Here is a 22,524-nt window from a genome sequence, read left to right on the forward strand (position 1 = left end):
ATTCATGACTCGAGTCTGACTCGAGTCCAAGTCACATGACTCGAGTCCACACCTCAGAGGTAGGACAAAGTCATTGTTATGCAAGTCCAAGTCGAGTCTGAAGTCATCAAATTCATGACTCGAGTCTGACTCGAGTCCAAGTCACATGACTCGAGTCCACACCTCAGAGGTGGGACAAAGTCATTGTTATGCAAGTCCAAGTCGAGTCTGAAGTCATCAAATTCATGACTCGAGTCTGACTCGAGTCCAAGTCACATGACTCGAGTCCACACCTCAGAGGTGGGACAAAGTCATTGTTATGCAAGTCCAAGTCGAGTCTGAAGTCATCAAATTCATGACTCGAGTCTGACTCGAGTCCAAGTCACATGACTCGAGTCCACACCTCTGCACAGTGCCACACACTGACTGACATTCTCTGCATAGAATGAGGGTATTTGTATTACAATATTTCACACGTTGCCTTGAAAAAGCATTCTTTTATGTCAGTGTTCTTCCTAGGCAGTCCTGAGCCAATTCTGTAGAATTTACGATCCTATGTCGGGGGAGAACAAGTCACTCCACATGTTGATCTTCACTCTATCACACTTGGATAAATGAGAGGCTGATTTAACCATCGCCGACTCATGACTACTGAATCAGTGCTGTTGTACAATCTTCCAATGTAGTAATGTGTTTATGCCTTCTCATGATATCACAAGACAGTTTAACATCATCCTAATTTAATATCTTCCTGTAATAATACTGCGGTAGAATTAAAATTCTAAATTAGTTAAGTGTGTTGATTTGTGATGTTCTTATTATCCAGTATATATATTACCAAATTCAATTAGCCAAATTAACCTTTATGTTCCATTAAACATTGTACTGAGTGCTAAAAATCAGAACACCCCCATATGGTAAGACAGGCAAGCCCGCGAATGAAAAACCACCCCATCCATTATTGGTACATTCTTTAGCGCTACCTTTCAAGTTACTCGAAGTGAATTTCCCCACGTATCTTGCCATCCTTCTCAACCCATGCAACTTGACATGTTTACCTCCCAGATGAGTTCACCCCTTAACTGTCCCTCCTACTCACTCACAGTATTTATGATTGGGGTCAGGGCAATTTCTGTCTGGCCAACTGTATGGAATGCACTAAGTCTTTTATAGTGCTCTACTAGGTACTATTGGTAACTAGATGGATATAGAGCAGCGGTCGGGAACCTATGGCTCGCGAGCCATATATGGCTCTTCCGGTGACGGCATATGGCTCCCAGACAATTTTGAGTTGAAAAACAAAAATAATAAAAAAATAAAATCAGTTTGGAACTGATTTTAAAATACTTGTGATATTGCTTAATAATACTGTGTCAATTTAAAGTAAACAGAAATTAGTTTTGAAGATAACATTTCTCGGGTCACGGGTCCCGTGACCAGAAGTCGCATTAAAAGTAAGACATTTAATTTATTATACGTTAAAAATACTATATGGCTCTCAATGAAATATATTTAGAAATATTTGGCTTTTATGGCTCTCCCAGTCAAAAAGGTTCCCAACCCCTGATATAGAGCATATTTTGTCATGGCCATTTAAGCTAAGCTAATCATTATAGTTTCATTACGTAAGTAGTTTTTTTAATTGAATATCGACACTTTTATTGACGTTACTATTTTTATTTTACCAGGTAAGGCCCACTTAGCTATATAGGTCCTTTTCAGAAGAGACCTGGCCACAAATGATAGCCCAATGAAGTGGCTAATCATGTGGAAATTTATAGCAGCCAAATACTTGAAACACATGTTTATAAATGTGGAGGGAAAACCCAGAGGACCTGCAAAAAAATCCATGCGACCACGGGGAGAACATCCAAACTCCAAATATACAGGCGTCAGTATTGGAATCGAACCCATGACCTCGTGTATATCAGGCAAGGTAGTTGACATCTCGACATCGAGATATTAACATCTTATCATTCTCACCATAAATCGAGTCGTCTTGCCAATGACATCTGATACACCAGCAATATATATTTAACAAGCCTGACTCTGCTGCTGATACTGTTAATGAGGTTTAGACTGCTCCAGAGTTTGCTTCTGGATAATATTTGTCTGGAGAGCCAATAGGTCGATGGAGTTCTGCTCAGATATAAATGCCTGTGCTTGTTATTCAACCAGTGCTTATGTTTGATAGATTAACTTTGACAGTCATATAAAACTGATTATATGCTTGTTATTTATTCAGTGGTGTGCTAAAGTAGTTTAAGTTATATTATTGGTTCTTTCGGTAAAGTCACGTAGAAGGGAAATAATAAAATAATAAAAATAATACATTTTTCTTATTATGTAACAATAAAAAAAATAGAAAATTATTATTTTATTATTTCCCTTCTACGTGACTTTACCGAAAGAACCAAGAATATGAATCCCTGTAGTCACGAAAGCTTTACATCGAAAAATACTTTAAGTTATATTCATATGATAAACGTTTGTGTCCTAGACGATGGCTATTTAATAGACATGGTTCAAACCAATGATTAAAAAAATAGAATCTTTATTTATCCTGGAGGAATTCGATGAGCTATGAAGCTCTTTTTCACAAAGAACCCAAAATAAGGCTGAACTCGAGAACATGCCTGGATAATTATATATTGGTTTAGAGTGCTAATTCTGCTTAGTTTGAATGTTTTACTCACTGTGCTTTTTGCTGTGCTCGTGCATCATTAATAAAGGTGATTTATTTTTTTATTTTTTACAATTTACCAGACGATTAAACTGTGAATGAGGAGAGTAGCGAGTATGTTCCATACAATATGATGGTCCTTTGTTAATCTGAAAATGATTTAGATACCGCATTACTCACGCGAAGTTTGACTTCCTCTTTAACGTCAGCAAAATTAACAGAACCTCGTAATATTCTCAGTGGCTAAACGCTTGGCTCGGAATTCTGTGTGAAGTATAGCACAGTACCGTGGCTGCCATCGACAATGGAGAACTCCAAATGACTAAAAACAATAATCCCCTGTGTGACACACCAGTGAGTGACTGTGTGCCAATTAGGTGATTGTCCAGAGTGTTGGGGAATATGTTTTTTTAACAAGGTCAGTCATTTACTCCGAGTAAAAATAGACAATGGCACCACAGTAGAGCCTTATTTCTTTACATTACAGCAGATGCATTGCTTACGAATACAATACTATGTTTTGCGTGTAATAGCAATCGTGTGAATATTACCATGGTGGAATGGTCACCACACCGGACTAGCAAACCGGAGGTCACCCGTTAAAATTGATCTCCCGGCATAATCAGATGAAACAATGGTACAGCTTAAATTCCCTCCCTCCTCCGTCCTACCCAGCAGTGCAAATGAGCACAAGCACAGTTCGTCGATTGGTTAGCCGCGTGTGGTCCAAGACCTCTGGGCAGTGTTGAAGAGTAGGCCAAATACCCGATAGACGGTGGCTTTCTCCAGCTCACTTCAGGTTGTAAATATTTCGTGTAATGTTGCCAGAATCTATGATAATCAATGACTTAATGCATTGTCAAGTGCCTATTAATACCATTTTGTATGGCCTTGCACACTTTGCGATGCAGTGAATTGAAGGACAGGTCGATCGATCATTTGGAGATGAGTCGTGGGGTTCTTGAGACACCATCCCCCCTGCTGGACATTGAGGTCCCTTCAGGACACAGCACAGCAAGTCGCTTTATGACCACCGGTATCTTGTGTGCAATTTGAGTATGTCCAGCACTGCAGGGTTTTTTACCCCACTGGCAAAAATACAGAGAGAAAAGGGCCAAATGTCTCAAAGCAGATCTTTCCTCAAAAAGTCCCTGGAGGCTTGCTAAGGCTTTTCTGGATAACTCCTCCCTGCCGCCCACCCCAAATATATGACTTGTATTACTATGACTCTCTCTCTCCCAACCACCATGATGTGCCAAAGTCCATCTGTGTTTTCCTTCAGCATGATTGTCACAACCTGACATAAGCGTGTGTCTTCTTGTCTCTCTGAGTTACCTCAAAGTTCTGGTGTTCTAGGCCCCGCCGTGCGCGTTTTAACCTTCATGGATAGCCGTTGAAGCCGTTCGTTATAAGATGAAAAAACAATTTACATTCACATGACTCTCTTTGGGTTTTCTGAAATTCATTGATTCTATATTTCTTTATTATTTAATATACGGTCAAAATGCAATAGCTCAATGCATTCCAATTAACCTTGGGTACACATGTGCCAATATTCAGCTTTCGGTTAAAACTTATGAAGAACGTTTTATTTACTCAATTTTTTGTTATCTATATCTACTAAATGATTTGGTAATGCTGCTGCATTGGCAGTGGTGCACAAGCACAATAGACGAAAACAAACTCAACACGTCCATCAATTCCATCGTGGCATACAAAGAGAAATATATAATAGGCGATATTTCAGAATTGCAGTTATTGCCTTTGGTAATTTGAATACAACACCACATACTGCATAACCAATTACTTCCCACCACTAAATATACATCAAAAGACATTTCAATTCACAAAGTACACGTAATAATACTGTACCTTTTGGGCATTTATCTTTGATGGGATCACACCGTTTAGCCATCTTGAAAAAAAAAACACAAAACAGAATAAAGTTAATTTGACACAGTCCAGAAGATATGCACAAAGTTACAGTTTTATTCCCTGCAGGCAAATCCCCAGACGTCATGTAGAGTCACGATAATACTTGTACTGATGACACTCAGTTATACTTTACTCTAACCTGCGATCAAGGCCCACTCAGCCCTGCCAATTGTACATCTACCTGACAGTCCTGGTGGTAAAATTACCTTATACATGTCAAACAATCAGTGTCATTAACTATTTTTCATTCTTCCCTAAAACTCACTTATTTAACCCTTGCTAATCCAACCTCCCCTTCCCCCTCCCTTTCCCAGCATGAACACCATCATCCCTCTTCCCAACTTTCCTACCCATTCATCACACTCACTCAACATCAACCACTCATTATTGCGCTCATCATCGTTTATTTCACCCATGATCATCATATTCATCATCTCATCTCATCACACCGTTTCAATGTAAAATTGCTAATTCTCTATTCAGTGCCTTGGTTAAGGTGATATATAAATGAAGATAAGATGAACCCCGAAAAATCTATAGCTTTTTTCCTACGCACCAGGGAGCGGCTTACTATGACGTCGCTCCTTCAAAACCTACTCACCACTGGCTCCACCTTCAGTCCCTCAAGTCATTTGAAAATCCTCAGCATCACCTTGGATTCCACATTCTCACTCGACAACCACGTGCTCAGCATAATACGGATGTGGCAATCACCGTCTCCACAGGGCCTTATGCCACATCCACCCAATGTTGACGACTGCCGCAGCAAACACTCTGGCTCGCAGCATTGCTGGCACTCGCCTTGATTAATTGCAAAGCCATCCTTACACGGACTGAAGTAAAACGCCTCGACAAACCACACAGCGACTTTAACAACAACCTGTCCTGGACATGAGGCATGGCCGTACGGCGTCTGTGGCTTCACTAAAAAAAACTTCCACTTGCCTCTACCATCAAATCAAGGACACGGTGGAACATCGCTATCGTGTGCCAGCTCTCTCTATCAAGGTCTCCCGCCATACCTCCCCAACCTTCTCTCGCTCCACTGACCACGAGAAACTGCCACGTCCTGCAGAGTACATTGAGCAACTTAGTCATCGTACTCAGAACCACGGCTGTCCTGCCTTAGCCATCTGGAAGTCTCTCCCACTGCACATACTCAGCATCCAGGCACCATTGTCCACCTTCAAGGGGCAGCCCAAGGCTCACCTGTTCAGGCTATTGCTTGTTCAGGCTAACTTAAGAGTGACTTTAAGTTCCACGTTTCTTCGTTCTCGATCGAAAACTGTGTCCATTTCACGAAATATGCGCGCTCTATAAATAGTTATTTATTATAATATCCACCGCTGCTGTGTCATGATTGTTTCTGTTTCCACTTGTGTCACAGGTATGTCAGGGGTTCCGCAGGGGAGGGTGTGTCATTGGGGTGGGCACCTGCTGGTTGGGTTCACCTTTAAACAGCTCGCATTTGTAACCGTGACTAATGCTCCACTTTTATTTCAATCGCATTTAGCGATATTCGTGGCCGATGTGTGGGGGGTAAAAACGATACTCTCGGAAAGATCAGAGAATAAGATGCGGCAGTGACCCCCCACATCCTGACATATGTAAAGCATTTCTGATTTTTAAAAAAAGATAATGTGACGCTTCCTTCGTGTGTCTTTTTCTGTGTGCCTGCTTCTCTGTATTTCCGTGTGTACCTCCGCGTCTCTGTATATCTCTGTGTCTGTGCGAGTCAGCCCATGACCCATTCTGTATCTCCGTGTCACTTTCTGTATATCTCCGAGCGTCTCTCTGTGCATCTCCATGAGTTAAATGCTCATGGTTTTCATGGCCGGTATAGACGCCAGTCAAAATCTGAAGAAGCCTAGTCTAACGTATTTCAAGGGCCATTTTCAAAATGTCCCTTTAGATTTTATTTAAATTCAAGTTTTCCGTGACACACCATGACCTCAATGACAAACCTGCTGCCTTAAAAGTAAATAGAGAACGTATCTTATTCCTTTTCAAAGTTGGCGTGGGAATAAACACGGATATAGTGCCTACAATAAGAACAACCCTTGGCTTTTTGATTGTGTAGGCCACACTGTCATGCCTAGATGTGCCATAAACATGTATTACAAATTTTGCAGAATAAATAAGGCATTAGTAACTCTAATGTATCACTAACAGAGGGACTAATTGCCAAGGCGATGCGTTTGGCTCAGTAGAGCAGTAGAGAAATTCACGCATTCCTTTGGTCAAAGATCGATTATGTCCATGCAATAATCAATTAAAATTTGTTGTCAGCAAATATTGTCTGCATGCAGAAACTTCGGGATTTATGTTTACTAAAGATGGTAAACCCATAAAGTGCCGAAATGAAGAGATAAAAAATATAGTTTTGTTACAGTGTCTGTTTGGTAAAAGTTCGTCGATTTGGAGGTCGCGCGCGGTGGGGTAAAGTGTGGTTAATCCTGCCTCTGGTCACCCACACAGCCCTCTCGAGGGGCTCTCTAGAGCTCCCTCTCGTGGCGGCCCCATCACCAGTAGTGGCGTGGCCAAGCAATGGCAGGGCTGCACTTTACCTTTCTGAGTGTGATATTTCCCACACTTTTGTACAATAAAAATACTGTACAAAAAAAAGTATCACGTGATTTTTCAACAGGCATTTCAGAACATATATTATAAACTTTCCCATAATACACTGCTCACTTAGGTTGCGTAAAATTGAGAATGCAGAAGTGATTGAACTCCTGCCATACACACAAAAAGCCCTCCGAACATGACCAGCTATTGCGAAAGATGAGTTTTGTTTGAAGAATGGCTCATATTACTGAACAAAGGGGGGAGCGGGTGGGAGGGTGTCCATTCTTTTTCAACAATTTGTCCCCTTTCAACCACGTAAATTTGTTTTTAACAAAAAGGCTATTTGAAAAAAATAACCCTGGACACTTCTGGGTAGTAGCATCGTCAGTATACAACCGACCAATTCCCGGTCACCCCGCATGACATACCTCGTTAAAAGTCAAACTTTTCCCCACTCAAATTAGTATATTTATCTTCGTCGGCAGTACCCTGTGACAGCAATTAAAATTCCACAATCCTATGATGGGGCCCAGTCTCCGCTTAAGACACCTAATTGCTGATGTCCCACAAGTGAATGGTACAATTTGAAGATAACGTCATGAATATTTCAATAACTTGGCTCGCCTTTTAAATTAATCTGAAACTTCCACCACGGTCTCAAGGTCACCACCAGGGTTTGTGTACCGTCCCTTTCACAGTCGGGCGTGGTGACACTCTCTTTACACGGCTTCATGACCTTTCATATTAAACTCTGGTAAACTTTTACAATCACCATTTAAACATATTATTGCTGTTCTTAATAAAGTTTTTTTGGGGTTTAATCGCGTAAATATAAATGTGCCGTTGATCCACCACAACCCGATACAGCCAATTAGGAAGGTTTGTAATGTAAACAAAACGTGCCAATTAGTTACTATTTCTGCACTGCATTTGTATACTATTTGGTATATACCTACGATACAATACACAGATATTTTTGTATGTCTGTAAGCTATTTTAGAAAAGCTGTCTCTGTTAATTTTAACCATTTAATTGGAATGATTCTTTACATATTTGCTTGCAGAGGCTGCTCTTTCAGTAACCAAGAATTTTATAAGCCGTCATATATTTATAATAAAGAATATATATAAAAAAATCCACACATGCGATTAAGTCTCTGGACAAAGAGGTTTAAGTATTTATTTTTTCAATACATAGTTCGGGTTATGCTAATGATTGGTGGCCTTGCCCACCACCACTATCAGTCAAAAATAAACAAACCCAGAAGCGGTCATTAACTCATTCTTGCTCACCTCATGATTTCAGGAATTCGGATAAGAAATCCCAAGAATGTATCTCCTCACTTCTGAGAATGTTAAACAATCTCTGAACACAGACGTAACATGTTAAGCTGTTATCACGTCCCCATAATTCACGATTATGGGCATGTGATGGTATCTTGCCAAAGGGGTGGAGAAGTGGTGCAGTGGTGAGCACAAAAGCTACTGAGCACAAGACCTGCCAACCTCAATTTGACTTCTTGCTACGGATAACATCAGAGTCAAACGGTATCTGAACCAGTGTTGGGCCTCCTCCATTCAACCAACAATGACCAGTGCGGTAATGTATAGTCAAACAATCCCCGTGACCAACAGCAGTGGTCAAGAAAATAACTCAATATTATTACTGCGCTTTCACATTTTACTTTCCAAAACTGCTTACACATGATGGTGAAATATTTGTTTTCCGGGAATTTGTATACAATCGTATTCGCACAGAACAACAGCAATGCATGCTGTAGGATTACAAATCACATGGCAATCTTGATTCTTAAATTGGGCTTTTTTAAACAACAACTGAGAAATCCATTTTGGTGAAGTAATTGATACAAGGCTACGACTCAGTCACCCCGAATGCGTCCAATCTCGTGAGATTTCCAAACCTAAGCAGACTTGAACTTGGACAGTGCTCAGATGGGTGACCATCAAGCTTGACAGAGGGGAGTGCAGTAAAATGTAATGTTGGACTGCACTTATATGCTCCCCTGACTATGCTCCCCACCTTCATTATCGCACAATGATCAGCATGAAGTATGGCCAAATAACCCCCACAAACTGCACAGTGTGGGGAGGACCTCATCCAGCAGTGGACTGACAAAAGGCTTGCCATGTGCATACGTACATGTATGATTGGTATACAATTATAATGCCTTATATTGTTGTCACGATGAAGTACTTGAACACCTAAATGTAAATGCTAAAAAAAAGTTTCTTCGGCATAACACGGACAACACCCTAACTATAATTTCCGAAGATGTTTTCCAATCTGCATACAAATGCTGAAAAATCAACAATTGCAGTAGATTAAAATTAAATATGAAGAACATATGACCGGAGAGCCATGTTATTCCTACGAGGCCATATGGGCTATTTATTAAACTCATGACCCAGCCTTTTAATGAGGTTTTAGATAAATAAACAAACATTGCACAGGAATAAAACAGTAAAACATGTTAACAGACGTTGGCTTGGAACAGACAAGCAATATTATTCTGTGCACAGCTTTAATTTACAAATGTGTTAATTGCATTTTTAATATTCTTCGCAAATGTTTACGGTCAACACACAAGGAGATTTCAAACATAAAGCTTAAAAATAGAATTTTTAAGCGATAAAAATGATTCTTACCACAATTTTCTTCAAGTCTTCCTTTTCATCAAAAGCAAATCTAACACAGTGATACCTTTTTCACTTCGCAGACTGGGTTAAAAACCAAACGTTTCCTTCGAATGTGGAGCACATGCTTTTCAATTCTGCTAAACTTGAAGGCGGAATTCGTATCGCATGCCACCACTGCCCGCAGCAAATGCTAAAACTGTCCTTTAGAATAACTGCGCGATGTGTGAAATGCTGTAGCTGTACGAAGCTAATGTCACGCACAAAGTTAGTAATCAGGCTCCAAGCACTCCTACTCTTACCAGAAGCCCACACCTACAAAATGTAGGAAATGCGAATCATATCCTTCCGGGTATGTGCGTCGACTGAGTCACTTACGCATGACATTTGAATCGCGAGTTTGTAAATAACATTCGAGCACCTCCACTGGTATGAAGCGAACAAAAAGAAAAAATATATAAATATATATGAATGAGGAAAAACCCAAGCTTAGCTGACTGTACAGGTTTTAGACCCTTTAAAAAGAACCAATAGGACTTTCAACGAGTGATTGATACTGCAACTTCCCGGCTTATACAGAAACCCCTAAAACGTACCACTTGCCAGAAGGAGTACAGTTTAAAGGAAGCTTTAAAATAAATGGTGTATTACAACTATTTCAATATGTAACAGTCTGAATATGCCTATATGAACGGATGCCTCTTTGTCAGTAGCAGATTAGCAATTATAATATTTTATGAAACACATACTTAGCATTATTTACCCCTTGGTCAGAAAAAAATATATCATCTTAGGCTTTACATGAGTTGTCATATGGGATGAACAGTGGTGAAGTGGCTCACGATCTGTGCTCTTAACTCAGTGAACCTAAGTTCGACTCCTGGCCACTGCTAACTCCAGCAATAAACAATATCTTAATCAATCAAGAGCACCTCCAACCCACACTGACCAACATGAAGTACAGCATTGTACAGTACGTTCAACTAACCGAATGATCAACACTGCATGGAGATTCTTCCAGCAGTAACTTGACATCAGACTTCACATTACTAAGAGTTATAAATGAAAAAAAACACGTGACTGAAAAAGAGGTTTGATTTGGTGTTCGGTAACATTTTCAAGAGAGCAAGGTCAATAAAATGCAACATGTTTTTCAGGCGCAGTATGTACCAAGACAGTTTTGAATCACTTCAATATATTCAACGAGAGGCGACAGGGCCCGCACAAGGGCGGACGCTGTTGTGGGCCCCGCACGACCCAATGTCCCTTGGCTAACCCGAGTTGGTTGTCTTTCGTGGAAAAACACTTCAGAATCAGATCATAACGAGAATATTGATCTATACTGGAGGAATCCGATGAGCTATAAAGCTCTTTTTCACAAGATGTCCGGTTAGAGTGGGTCAGAAAGTTCCACCAACAAATACAAAAACATGATAGTTTTGAAAAGGTAAGCAAATCACAAAAAAATATTTTTTTTACCAGGTAAGGCCCACTGAGCTATGAGCTTCTTATTCAAAAGAGACCTGGCCACAAATGACATCTCAACGCAGGGGCTCATCGTGGTGCCCCCCCCCCCCAACTGCAACAGCTGTGCTGTACCCTCATCCGAGAGGATCTGGAGCCAGGAACGTGTGGCAATGTCAATCCATGTGCCAACAAGTAAAATGTGTTGCACTCTGTAGCGTAACCGTTCAGATGATTGGGTGGTTCAGGGTACTAATGCAATCATGTCTCTCAATCATGTCTCTCTGCGCGCGAATCCAGGCAGCGACCCGTGAATGTACCCGATTGTTAATTGTAGCGGGTTGATTCAGCCCGGTTACCAATGATTGCACAACTACGATAAAAAAAATGTATTTACACTGACCTTATTCCAGTAATGGCAATAAAAAAAAATCAAGTTGAATGGGATGCACCGAACATTAAGTGTAGATGAAAAGACATGCTGAACCTAATGCAGAATTATATCAGTGGCTTCACCTTCTGGGGCTGTTCACTGACATCGGGTGGTGCACTGGTGTAGGGCTGTTATGGAGGGGCTGTTTGTACATAAGATCAAACGGCGAACAAACACAGTGGGCGGAGCTCCGGGAGTAAGCGGGGGGGGGGGGGTGCCCGCAACGACGTCCGCATCGGGCAGCCTGGGGGTAGGGCTGCCCGGGGTTGTGATCCTGGAGGCGGTATAAAAGGGGATGACAGAGAGAGCTCGGGGCTCAGTATTAGAACAAAGGAGGGAAGATTGAAGACTCGGGTAGCTAGAGCCCTGGACTCCCCTGAGACGCCGCCCTTGTCAGGGCCGCGCAGGACCGAGCCAGCGGCGTGGTCCCGTGAACCAGAGTCAGCACTCTGGGATTCCGGGTACCGTAGCCCGACTCACCAGTGTCGGGCCAGACAGCCTCCCCTAGCCCGTTAGTGGAGGACTCGAGGTAGGTCAGGGATAGCTAGTGGTGTATCCCCAGTTATACGGGTGAGGGGGCCGATACCCCCTCTAGTGCTGTCCTGTCGTGACGACTTGTAAAATAAATACACGTGTGCCTCAACCTCGGTGTCAAGCGTCCTCACCGGTACTTCAACTGGTGTCAGAAGTACTACGAACATGGAAACGCGCAATACAGCCTCGGGCCAGAGTACCGCAGGAGGAAGACACTGCTGAGATCGTCGAGCCCGAGACGGCTCAACAAGACATGGTGCAGCCGGGGCCTGACGCCTTCTTACCGGGGCATCGGAATGAAGAGGGGCCGCAGCCAGACGCGCTACGGCTGGCCCACGAAAGGCTGGCGGAGCTGCTGTATGCCGCTGCCGCCACGCTGGAGACCATCACGCGATTGGGGGCTGGTGGTCCACCACGGGGCGAGGGGAGCCGACGACCGGGGCGCCTTCCCGCCATTTCAGAAGAGTCGAGATTTGAATTTCCCGCCATCGACGCGGCGGCTGCTCAGGGCGTGGCCAGCTTGAACATCGGCTCCGACATCGGCCTCGCTGGAGCTGCCGTGTCATCACCGGCGGAGGGTGCGTCATCGCAGCTGCGACAGGCGATGCCATCGGCCGTTCGCGCCGAACCACAACCGAGTCGTGGTGACAACAACCTGCGGGGTTCTACAACAACCGCTGCGCTACACCAGAGACTGCCCCCGCTTAAGGAGTTTGTCGGCGCGGAGGGAGACTGGGGCGGCTTTCGGCGACGCTTCCTCGCCCACCAAGAAATGGCAAACTGGTCGGACGATGAGGCTCTCTGCGCGCTGCCGGCGCTCCTCGACGGCGACGCGCTCGCCGCCCTCACATCGGCGCCGAGGGAGAAGCGTTCTACGCTACCGATGGCGCTACAGCTGCTGGGCGGGGTCTATGGACCTTCAGCTGAATGCCGACAGCAGTTTTACGATCGCAAGCGGGGTGAAAAGGAGTCGCCCCTGGCATACCGGACGAGCCTCCTGGCGATGGCGAAGACGGCCTTTCCTCGTATGGACGACGATGGCGTGGACGCGATGGTCACGGAAAAGATCCTCCTCCTGGCAGACGACCTCGACATCGCTGTCGTCGCACAGGAGGACGCGGAGATGACTTCTCTCCAGGCTGCGCGGCTCCTCCACGCCAACCTTCTGTCACTGCGGCGGAAAGCCAGCAGGGCATCGGCCGGGAGTGCGGTGGCTGCAGCCACCCTTCCGACGGAAGAGCTCTACGCCGTCGACCACCGACGGCAACAGGCGACAGGAGCACGGTCGGGCCGGGACGGGTCGAGCCGCTTCGACCGTCCATCATCTCCGACGGCGCTCCCGCGTTGTTTCAACTGCGGCGTCCGGGGCCACGTCGCCTCGGGGTGCCGCTCTCCTCGACAGCGCGGGACGATGCCCCGACGGGACGCCGGCCCTCCTCCTCCCAAGTTCCAGCAACATGATCCGGCGAGTCGCGGCACCACACATGTTTGGCCAAAGCACTCACCTGTCGCACACTCTCGCACCACAACGAACGGGGGGCCGATGTTGCGCTGCGACGGGCCAACACGGATCACTGCGGGGACTCAAATCGAGCCCGAGCAGTGGTCCGTGTTAGCCCATCGCGTGGTGGCCGCGTCGTCGGGGTCGTCGCCCGTGGTCGGACACATTGACGGGGTAGAAGTACGCATCCTAGTCGATACGGGGGCATCGGCGACAATCATTTCGGAGCTAATTTACAATATTCTACCTGTACAGAGCCGTCCTTTACTGCCGGTTAACGTCCCATTCTATGCCGCTAACGGGGGCTCTCTCGGCATCATGGGACAGATTCGAGCGCAAATTTCTATCGGGGACATCAAATTGTCGGGGCCAATTTTTGTTTCCTCCTCGCTGGCGGTTCCGTGCCTGCTGGGGACAGACTTCTTAGGCAAAATGCCGATTCGTATTTTGATCGACCAAGGATGCATTGAGCTTCCGTCGGGGCGACGCATGGCGTTCCTGCCTTCCCCTGCTGCGGCTCGGACGGCGTTCGCAACAGTACCGGCGTTCGTCGTTAAAACAGTTCGTGTGCCGACGGGAGCTCAAATGTTAGTGCCTCTGAAACTTCGTAGGCCCTTCGCTAAGGGCGTTGGGGATCAGGGTGTTATGCTGGGACCGTCTAGGGCCGGGGTTAATGGACCTCATTTAATTCCGGCCCAGACCGTCGTAAGAGGGGACGGGGACCCTTTCATCGCGGTCCTCAATGTGGGGTCGCAGACAGTAGTGGTTCCTCAAGGGACGGTGCTCACTCACGCGACGCCGGTGCCCTGCGAGGAACCTGTCGCGAACCACGTTGGCACTGTTTCCCGGACGCACCCGCATTCGGACAGCGATGAAGGGTGGCTCGACGCGCTTTGTGCGGGATCGACGGACCTGTCCAATTCAGAGCGCCAACAGCTTAGATCGCTACTGAAGGAATTTTCCGACGTTTTCAGTCGGAATAAATACGATTTGGGTTGTACTCACCTGCTGCGTCACCATATTGACACGGGTGACAGCGCGCCAATTCGCCAAAATCCGTTTCGGTTGAGTCCCGCCGAAAAGGACCATGTCAAATCAGCTGTCGATGACATGTTAGCCGCCGACATCATTTCTCCCTCCACCAGCCCTTGGGGAGCGCCGATTGTCCTGGTTAAAAAGCAGGACGGCTCGTTGCGGTTTTGCGTGGATTTTTGGCGCCTTAATAAAATTTCGGTGGCCGACGCATACCCGCTCCCACGGATGGATGAATCGCTGGACGCCTTGGCGGGAGCGCGATTCTTCTCCACACTAGATTTACTTTCGGGATTCTGGCAGCTTCCTCTGGACGATGATTCAAAGCCTAAAACTGCTTTCTGTACACCGCATGGCCTGTTCCAATTCAACCGGTTGCCGATGGGCTTACACTCAGCGCCGGCAACTTTCCAGCGATTGATGGAATTGGTTTTGGCTGGATTACAATGGGAGTCGTGCCTGATTTATTTGGATGACGTTATTGTCTTGGGAAAAACTTTTGACGAACATCTCCAGAGGTTGCGGGCGGTTTTCCAAAAGATGTGGGCTGCTAATTTGAAATTTAAGCCCCAAAAATGCCATTTGTTTCGCGAGTCGGTGCGTTATTTGGGGCACATCGTGGGGCGCTCGGGTATCGCTACCGATCCCGCCAAAACGCAGTGTGTCAGCTCCTGGCCGACTCCCACCTCGGTGGGAGAGGTGAGGAGTTTTATTGGCTTCGCGTCGTATTACCGACGCTTCGTCGCTAATTTTGCGACGATTGCCAAGCCCCTACACGCTTTAAAATCTAAAGGGGTTCGGTTCCACTGGGGTCGGGATGAGGATGCTGCTTTCTGCTCCCTTCGGGACGCCCTGGTGAAAGCTCCTCCCTTGATTTACCCGGATTTTTCGAGGCCGTTTATGCTCGACACCGACGCGAGCAACACGGGTATTGGAGGCGTGCTTTCCCAGGTGGTTGACGGCGTGGAACGGGTGGTTGCGTACGGCAGTCGGGTGTTGTCTCCAGCGGAGCAAAGATATTGTGTCACCCGTAGAAAACTGTTGGCAATTGTCTATTTCATCCAACAGTATCGCCCATATCTGTACGGTCAGCATTTCACCGTCCGTACAGATCATGCGGCACTGCAGTACGCCCTGAAGGTTCAACAGCCATGGGGACAATTGTCCCGATGGTTGGAGGTCCTCCAGGATTTCGATTTCGAAACCACCTACCGTAAGGGCGTTCGCCACACCAACGCGGACGCTCTGTCACGCATGCCAACCGCCTCCGAATGTGCATGCCTCCTGGGGTCGGGGCGTTGCAGGCCAGCAGAGGACGTGCCGGTTCCAGTCCTGGCGGCCGCCGCCGATGATGAAACATCGCTCCCCGATGATATCGTGGAACAGGGAAGAGATTCCCTGCTTGGGTTGCCCGTTAATGAATGGGGGCGCCTCCAGATGGAGGATACCTCCCTCCTCGCGTTGCGTCGTCGCGCCGGGGAGAGGGGGCGTGGGACGGGTGATGCCGACGCATGGGAAATGCACGCGGGGTTGCTTATGCATTGGGACGGAAAATCCCACCGTCACCGGCTGGTGGTCCCTTCTGGGTTACGGGGTAAGGTGGTGTGGGCTGCTCATGAGCGCCTCCTCCACCTGGGTACCCAAAAGACCCTCGCCTTGCTCCAGCTTGATTTTTTTTGGCCGGGCATGACACGGGATGTCACGGATCTGTTGGCAGCATGCCCTCAGTGTGCGCAGCGCAAACCACCAGCACGGGAGTCGAACCCGCCGTTGCAGTCCATCACAGTCTCCAGGGTGAACGAACTTGTAGCGCTGGATATCCTGGGCCCATTTCCCGCCACCCCTAGGGGCAATAGATATTTGTTAACAGGGGTTGAGTACTTTACGCGCTGGCCTATGGCCTGGCCCCTGGCCAATCAGTCGGCAGCAGCCATCGTGGACGCCTTTGTCCAAGGCTACGTCATGGACAAAGGTGCTCCGGAGCGGCTGCTGACCGACCAGGGTAAAAAATTTTCCGGGAAACTCCTCAAACAGGTCTGTGATCTCCTGGGAACGAAGAAAATTCGTACCCTCTCCCTATCACCCGCAGACTGACGGGATGGTCGAGCGTCTGCATCGCACCATCACGTCTATGTTGTCGCACCAGGTTTCGGAGTCACAGACCAATTGGGACTTGCAAATTCAAGGGGTCCTGGCAGCATATAGATTGGCCCCCCATGCTGCGACGGGATTTTCACCCTTCTTTCTTATGTATGGCCGCGAACATGACCCACCTGTTCGGGCACAGTTGCAGATCCCCGCGCCACTGGGTAAGACAAAATTGGACGAACACGTTAAATTTAACCTTGAAAAACTCACGGAGGCACGGGATGCTGCCAGGCTAAATTCCGACAGGCGTCAAAAGGCGAATGAGCGCCTCAGACTGGCACGCGCGCACGTGCTGCAGTGGAAGCCAGGGGACAGGGCATGGCTGCACTGTCCCCAGGTACCACTCGCGACCTCCTCGAAGCTGGTGCGGCCTTGGCGGGGCCCCGTCGAGGTGGTCGAGGTTTTGCGACCTCAGTGCGTTCGTATCAAGTGGGGGAAGCGCCGGTGGTTCGTTCACCCCTCTAGGCTGAAACCCTTCGTTGCGGTACGAGGCCCCACTCCACACACGCAGGGCCAAACATGTGGGGGGTCGACCGACTCGGAGGGTCCGTCTCTGTTGCGCTCGCCTGACGTCTTGCCGGTTGTTCCGCCCCCAGGTACATCAGGAATGACGGGCTCGCGCCCAACAACCCACACGGGGGATGCCGAGGGTCTCGCCACTTCAATCGCGGACTCACCTCGAAAGGGACAGCTGCCACCGGATGGCCCGCCATCTGGGGTTGGCCCATGTGACGGGCCTGCGGCAAGGACGCGCGCAAGAATGCGCAGACTCTTGTAATGCACAGAAAGAAAAAAAAGAATTTTTTTTTATTTTTTATATTTTCACGTGTTATGGTTACTGTGCGCTGCGTTGGTGGGGCGCTCCTGGCATGTTGTTGTTGTGTGTGTGTGTTGTGTGTGTGTTGTGTGTATTGTGTGTGTGTTGTGTGTGCGCTGGGGGTTCCTGGCGAATGTATATACTTTGCTTTTACGGATCTCGTATTTATTCGGGGGGGGGGGCGCGTCGGTTTATACTCCCTTCAGGGGTATGGTTATTGTTGTTGTTCAATTCGCGTTCTGTTGAAAAAAAAAATGAGGCACACACGAGGGTCAAGGGGTAAAGGTACCTTTATTGAAATTGTTGCAGCCGGGACGGCTGCGAGCTATGCAGGGGGGGGTGATGTAGGGCTGTTATGGAGGGGCTGTTTGTACATAAGATCAAACGGCGAACAAACACAGTGGGCGGAGCTCCGGGAGTAAGCGGGGGGGGGGGGGGGGGGTGCCCGCAACGACGTCCGCATCGGGCAGCCTGGGGGTAGGGCTGCCCGGGGTTGTGATCCTGGAGGGGGTATAAAAGGGGATGACAGAGAGAGCTCGGGGCTCAGTATTAGAACAAAGGAGGGAAGATTGAAGACCCGGGTAGCTAGAGCCCTGGACTCCCCTGAGACGCCGCCCTTGTCAGGGCCGCGCAGGACCGAGCCAGCGGCGTGGTCCCGTGAACCAGAGTCAGCACTCTGGGATTCCGGGTACCGTAGCCCGACTCACCAGTGTCGGGCCAGACAGCCTCCCCTAGCCCGTTAGTGGAGGACTCGGGGTAGGTCAGGGATAGCTAGTGGTGTATCCCCAGTTATACGGGTGAGGGGGCCGATACCCCCTCTAGTGCTGTCCTGTCGTGACGACTTGTAAAATAAATACACGTGTGCCTCAACCTCGGTGTCAAGCGTCCTCACCGGTACTTCACTGGTATCAGTTCCAAAAGCAAATTTATCGCTCTTGGCATATGATGCCAAAAGCACAATTGGAATACCCAGTAAATTTAGAAATGCAAAATATCCACAATTTCACAGCCGTCTGATTTCATTTCCTTATTTCCATACTTGTCGTCAGGTCGATTGAAATGCAAAATCGCCACAAACTAATACAATTTTCACCATCTAATGCATGATTACGCGAATGGAATTTTAAGCGGTTGGAAGGGATTGTCAGTGCTCCGTTTCAACTGAGTAAATCTGTTAATGCTAATTAACGAGGTGAGTGGCCATTAAGATTCATTTTCTAATTTGCAGCGGCCACTTGGATAATCATCGCTCATGAAGACCATTATATTTTGCTTCCAATGCTTTCCAACTGAGCTTGAAAGTTTTGAGTTATTCACTGTCTGTCCGTAGTGGGGGTGGGGGTGCTATAATAGTCGTAAAAATGATCGAGTATGAATACAAATTCCTAATGGAGGTATGTTGTTGGTGGGTGCAGGGCGTGTGGGTGCCAGTGAGTATTTTAGTATGTATTTGTGTGGTCGAGCGTATGTTCCCGTATGATTTCGTGATACGCCATGAGATGGCCAATCATTCCCATGCACGTTAATCCGTGGCTAATGATGGATTCATTAAGCTGATGATGATGGTGGAATGATAGAACATATGGATTGATGGTGGTGAAGATGATGGTGATGATTATGACCATGCCTGTTGCTGGGCAGTATCTCGCTGAGCGTGAATGCGACCTCGATCGTGGCCGTGTGTAAGCTTCCCATTCTGCTGTCAGTCAATTTCGCTTAAAAAAACATCTATGATGGTAGTTGGGACTTCTATTGAATGTCAAAAGAAAATTATAGGCAAGCAAATATCTCGCCAAGAAGATGCTCCTTTTCCGAACCGGAGTAATTTCATATCTGGTCGTTTTGACAGCCAATTCTGAGACATTTAATCCCTGGCAGTCGACGCGCCAATTCCCTATGGTTAACTGCTGATGAGGTCTGCATCATGCATTGCTGTCCTCTTGTGAACTGTTACAGTTAACCATAGACAACTGGCGGGTAGACTTCTAGGAAATAAAGGTCTCAGGATTGGATGAGACCAGACAAATGCATGCTCGTCCACTTAAACCCCAGTGAGGCACAAGACAGCAACACGCAATAATGGCTACACTGTACTGATGAGTTCTAACAACTCTGAACCGTAATGCGGTTGTTCGTATGCCCTGCTGGTGTCTGAAAAAAAATAGCCACGAGTTTTTTTTTATTCTTTTGAGTGGGTGATCTAAAGCAAAAGCTCATAATATCGATTTTTTGGGTTAGATCACGTAAATATAAATGTGTCGTTACGCAATCTAACCTCCCAAAAAACTATATTACGGATGATATTGGTCGCAAAAGCCTATGTGTTAAACTAAAGCAAAGCTGCGTGCAAATTACACGCACGGCATACACGCACACCGATTTCATAGACACAATCGCGCACCCTTCTATTATATAAATCACCGTTTGCATTCGTCATTACCTTTACTGACCAACTAGCATGTTTGAAGGCATTCATGTTTTACTTCACCTCCATATTTGCAAATGATCACCAGTCATATAAAGCCCTATTGAAAAGAGTCCAAACAACTGCCTACACAGCTGACCAGTGAATGCCCAAATACAAACTCGTGACACAGTATTAAAAGTACTGCATCCCAACTATACTATTGCGTTACACTGTGGAGGACTGTCCTATGAATAGTATTGCTGTGCAAGTGCAACGTTTCACCGCATTCATGTGCAAGCAAAAATAAAAAAACGCCTCTTTGGGAAAATGCAGAAGTGAAACTGTAATTAACTACATGTAGAATAATAATCAGCATTTTCCCCGTAACAAAAACAAATCTATCAAAGCCAGATATGGACAGTACATACATATACTCTATGCTAACAATCGTCATTATAGTTAATACTTTAATATAGTAAAAGAGAACATGTTTTGCAAAACCTGGTATGGCAATTATCCTCCATGAAAGATCACTAAATTAAGCTTTGGCGAGTTTCAGTTCTGCTCACACACTGTGGCTCTCATGTTGAAGACTTAATAATGTAAGACTTAATAATGTAAGACTTAATAATGTAAGACTTAATAATGTAAGACTTAATAATGCACTACTATTGTACGTGCTCTAGCCAACAAGTATCTCTGCTTCGTAGAAACTATTACTGAACTTACCTTTTCATGCGTGCTTAGTAGCCGATGTCCAAGCAGAAGGGCAGATACAATTCCTGTATTCAATTATCTTTAAAACTCCCAACACATTAAATATTGGGGAAACCCTCTTCCCTCACCCCGCCCACTTACTGTATATTGCAGAACACTAGGAAGCCTCTTCTATCCACAAGGAATCGTGGCGAGATGCACGCTAGGAATTACAATGAAAGAAAGAAGAGCACATGAATCAGAGAAACATCACACTGACTGTTAAGGAATACATTTATTTTAATTGACCGTTAGGAAAAGTAATATGGCTTAGGATGGACACATCGCTAGAAGGGATATAAATGACCGGATGGGGCGAGACTGGTGACAGAATGGCAGCTAAAGGATGGAACACACTTGGGAAGACAACCACTGTGAAAATTAAGCAATGAATGAGATCAGCTCATGTGCATGAGAGGGATGGATTGTGACGTTTGCAAGACCATGGGATGCCAATATTTAGCACCAATGTCAAAAACTTGTGCCACTTGAGCACTTACAGTGGCATCAGCTGTGTCGGTTCTGTTTGTCCACCTCACCTGAGGATTAAACTAAAGTCAACACGTGATGTCGACGCAGACTTTCACATGGCAGCTACGTTGACAGAAATTGTGTTCATGGGTCAATGCTGACATAAACCTGTGCTTCATGAGAAGGCAAGAAGACCTTGAATTGACACAGCGATGTATCATAAATGCAGGTGTCATGATAAATAATTCAATATGAAAATTGTCTAAGCAATATGGGTCTATTGATGAGCCACGTATGGTCCTAAAATTAAAATATAATTTGTTGGGAAATTCTAGGAATTGTAAGAGCAGGATTAGCATTTTTTTTATTCAATGCAGGGCATGGCTGGGGAGTGCTATAGACCACCCATGACATCTCTGTACAGTAAACCCTCTCTATGCGTGAGGGTTACGAATATAGAATTCGCGAACAGAAACCTTGTTCCAATGGGGAAGATTGGGTTATGTTCCTGGTACGAGTGAACATGGGGGGTGGGGGGCAGGGGTGGTAAATGTTTAATAGCAATGAGTATAAAAAATAATACGTGGTAAGGAACTATTATTTTGAATTAAATTTCGATTTAAAGCTTTCGTGCCTGCAGGGATTCATCCTCCTGGCTCTTTCGGTAAAGTCACGTAGAAGGGAAGTAATAAAATAATAAAAACAAAACATAATAAAATAATTCTCACGACGTTTCGGCTACAACGCAAGCAGCCGTCTTCAGGTGAAGAATGAAACACTGCCAAGCTTGGAGCGTATATATAAGCTGAATTACCTTTGATGATGATGATGATTTGACGACGATGGAGATGGTGGTGATGGTGAGGAATTCAGGAGGATGACTCCTTGGGAGATGCGGGCGTTTCATAACAATGCAGAGCTGTCTTCATTTTAGCACTCTTTGGAGCATTAGTCACACGACTTTCCCAGATTGCAATTCGCGTTCCTTCCAATGGACAGTCGATTCGTTTAAATCAAAATGTATAAACAAGTCGACTCTAAGTACATATAAATTAAAGCTATAATTATCTCAGTCAATGCAATAACAAAAACAAATATTCCGTGTCGTGTATATGTGCCAACGTGTATATGTTCAGCAACTA

General features: G+C 46.0%; 1 protein-coding gene across 4 annotated transcripts in view; it reads right to left on the reverse strand.

The window, feature by feature from the left end:
- LOC133350360 (tumor necrosis factor receptor superfamily member 1B-like) overlaps window positions 1-21,491 on the reverse strand; it is a 60,396-nt gene extending 38,905 nt beyond the window's left edge. Inside the window, exons 1-3 of one of the 4 annotated variants that reach the window (XM_061564663.1) lie at window positions 21,412-21,491; window positions 21,014-21,074; window positions 4,535-4,577 (exon numbers count right to left, since the gene is read on the reverse strand). In XM_061564663.1, the coding sequence (XP_061420647.1) occupies window positions 4,535-4,577 (43 nt within the window). In that variant the 5' untranslated portion in view covers window positions 21,014-21,074; window positions 21,412-21,491. Of the gene's footprint in view, window positions 1-3,539; window positions 3,655-4,534; window positions 4,578-9,831; window positions 10,134-21,013; window positions 21,075-21,411 lie in introns of those variants that run through there. The other 3 variants (XM_061564664.1, XM_061564662.1, XM_061564665.1) reach the window with 3 other exon arrangements.
- Window positions 21,492-22,524: the final 1,033 nt, after the last annotated feature.

The sequence above is a fragment of the Lethenteron reissneri genome, chromosome 33 (assembly GCF_015708825.2).
Source record: "Lethenteron reissneri isolate LAM-NWPU_2019-01 chromosome 33, ASM1570882v1, whole genome shotgun sequence".
Lineage (NCBI taxonomy): Eukaryota > Metazoa > Chordata > Hyperoartia > Petromyzontiformes > Petromyzontidae > Lethenteron > Lethenteron reissneri.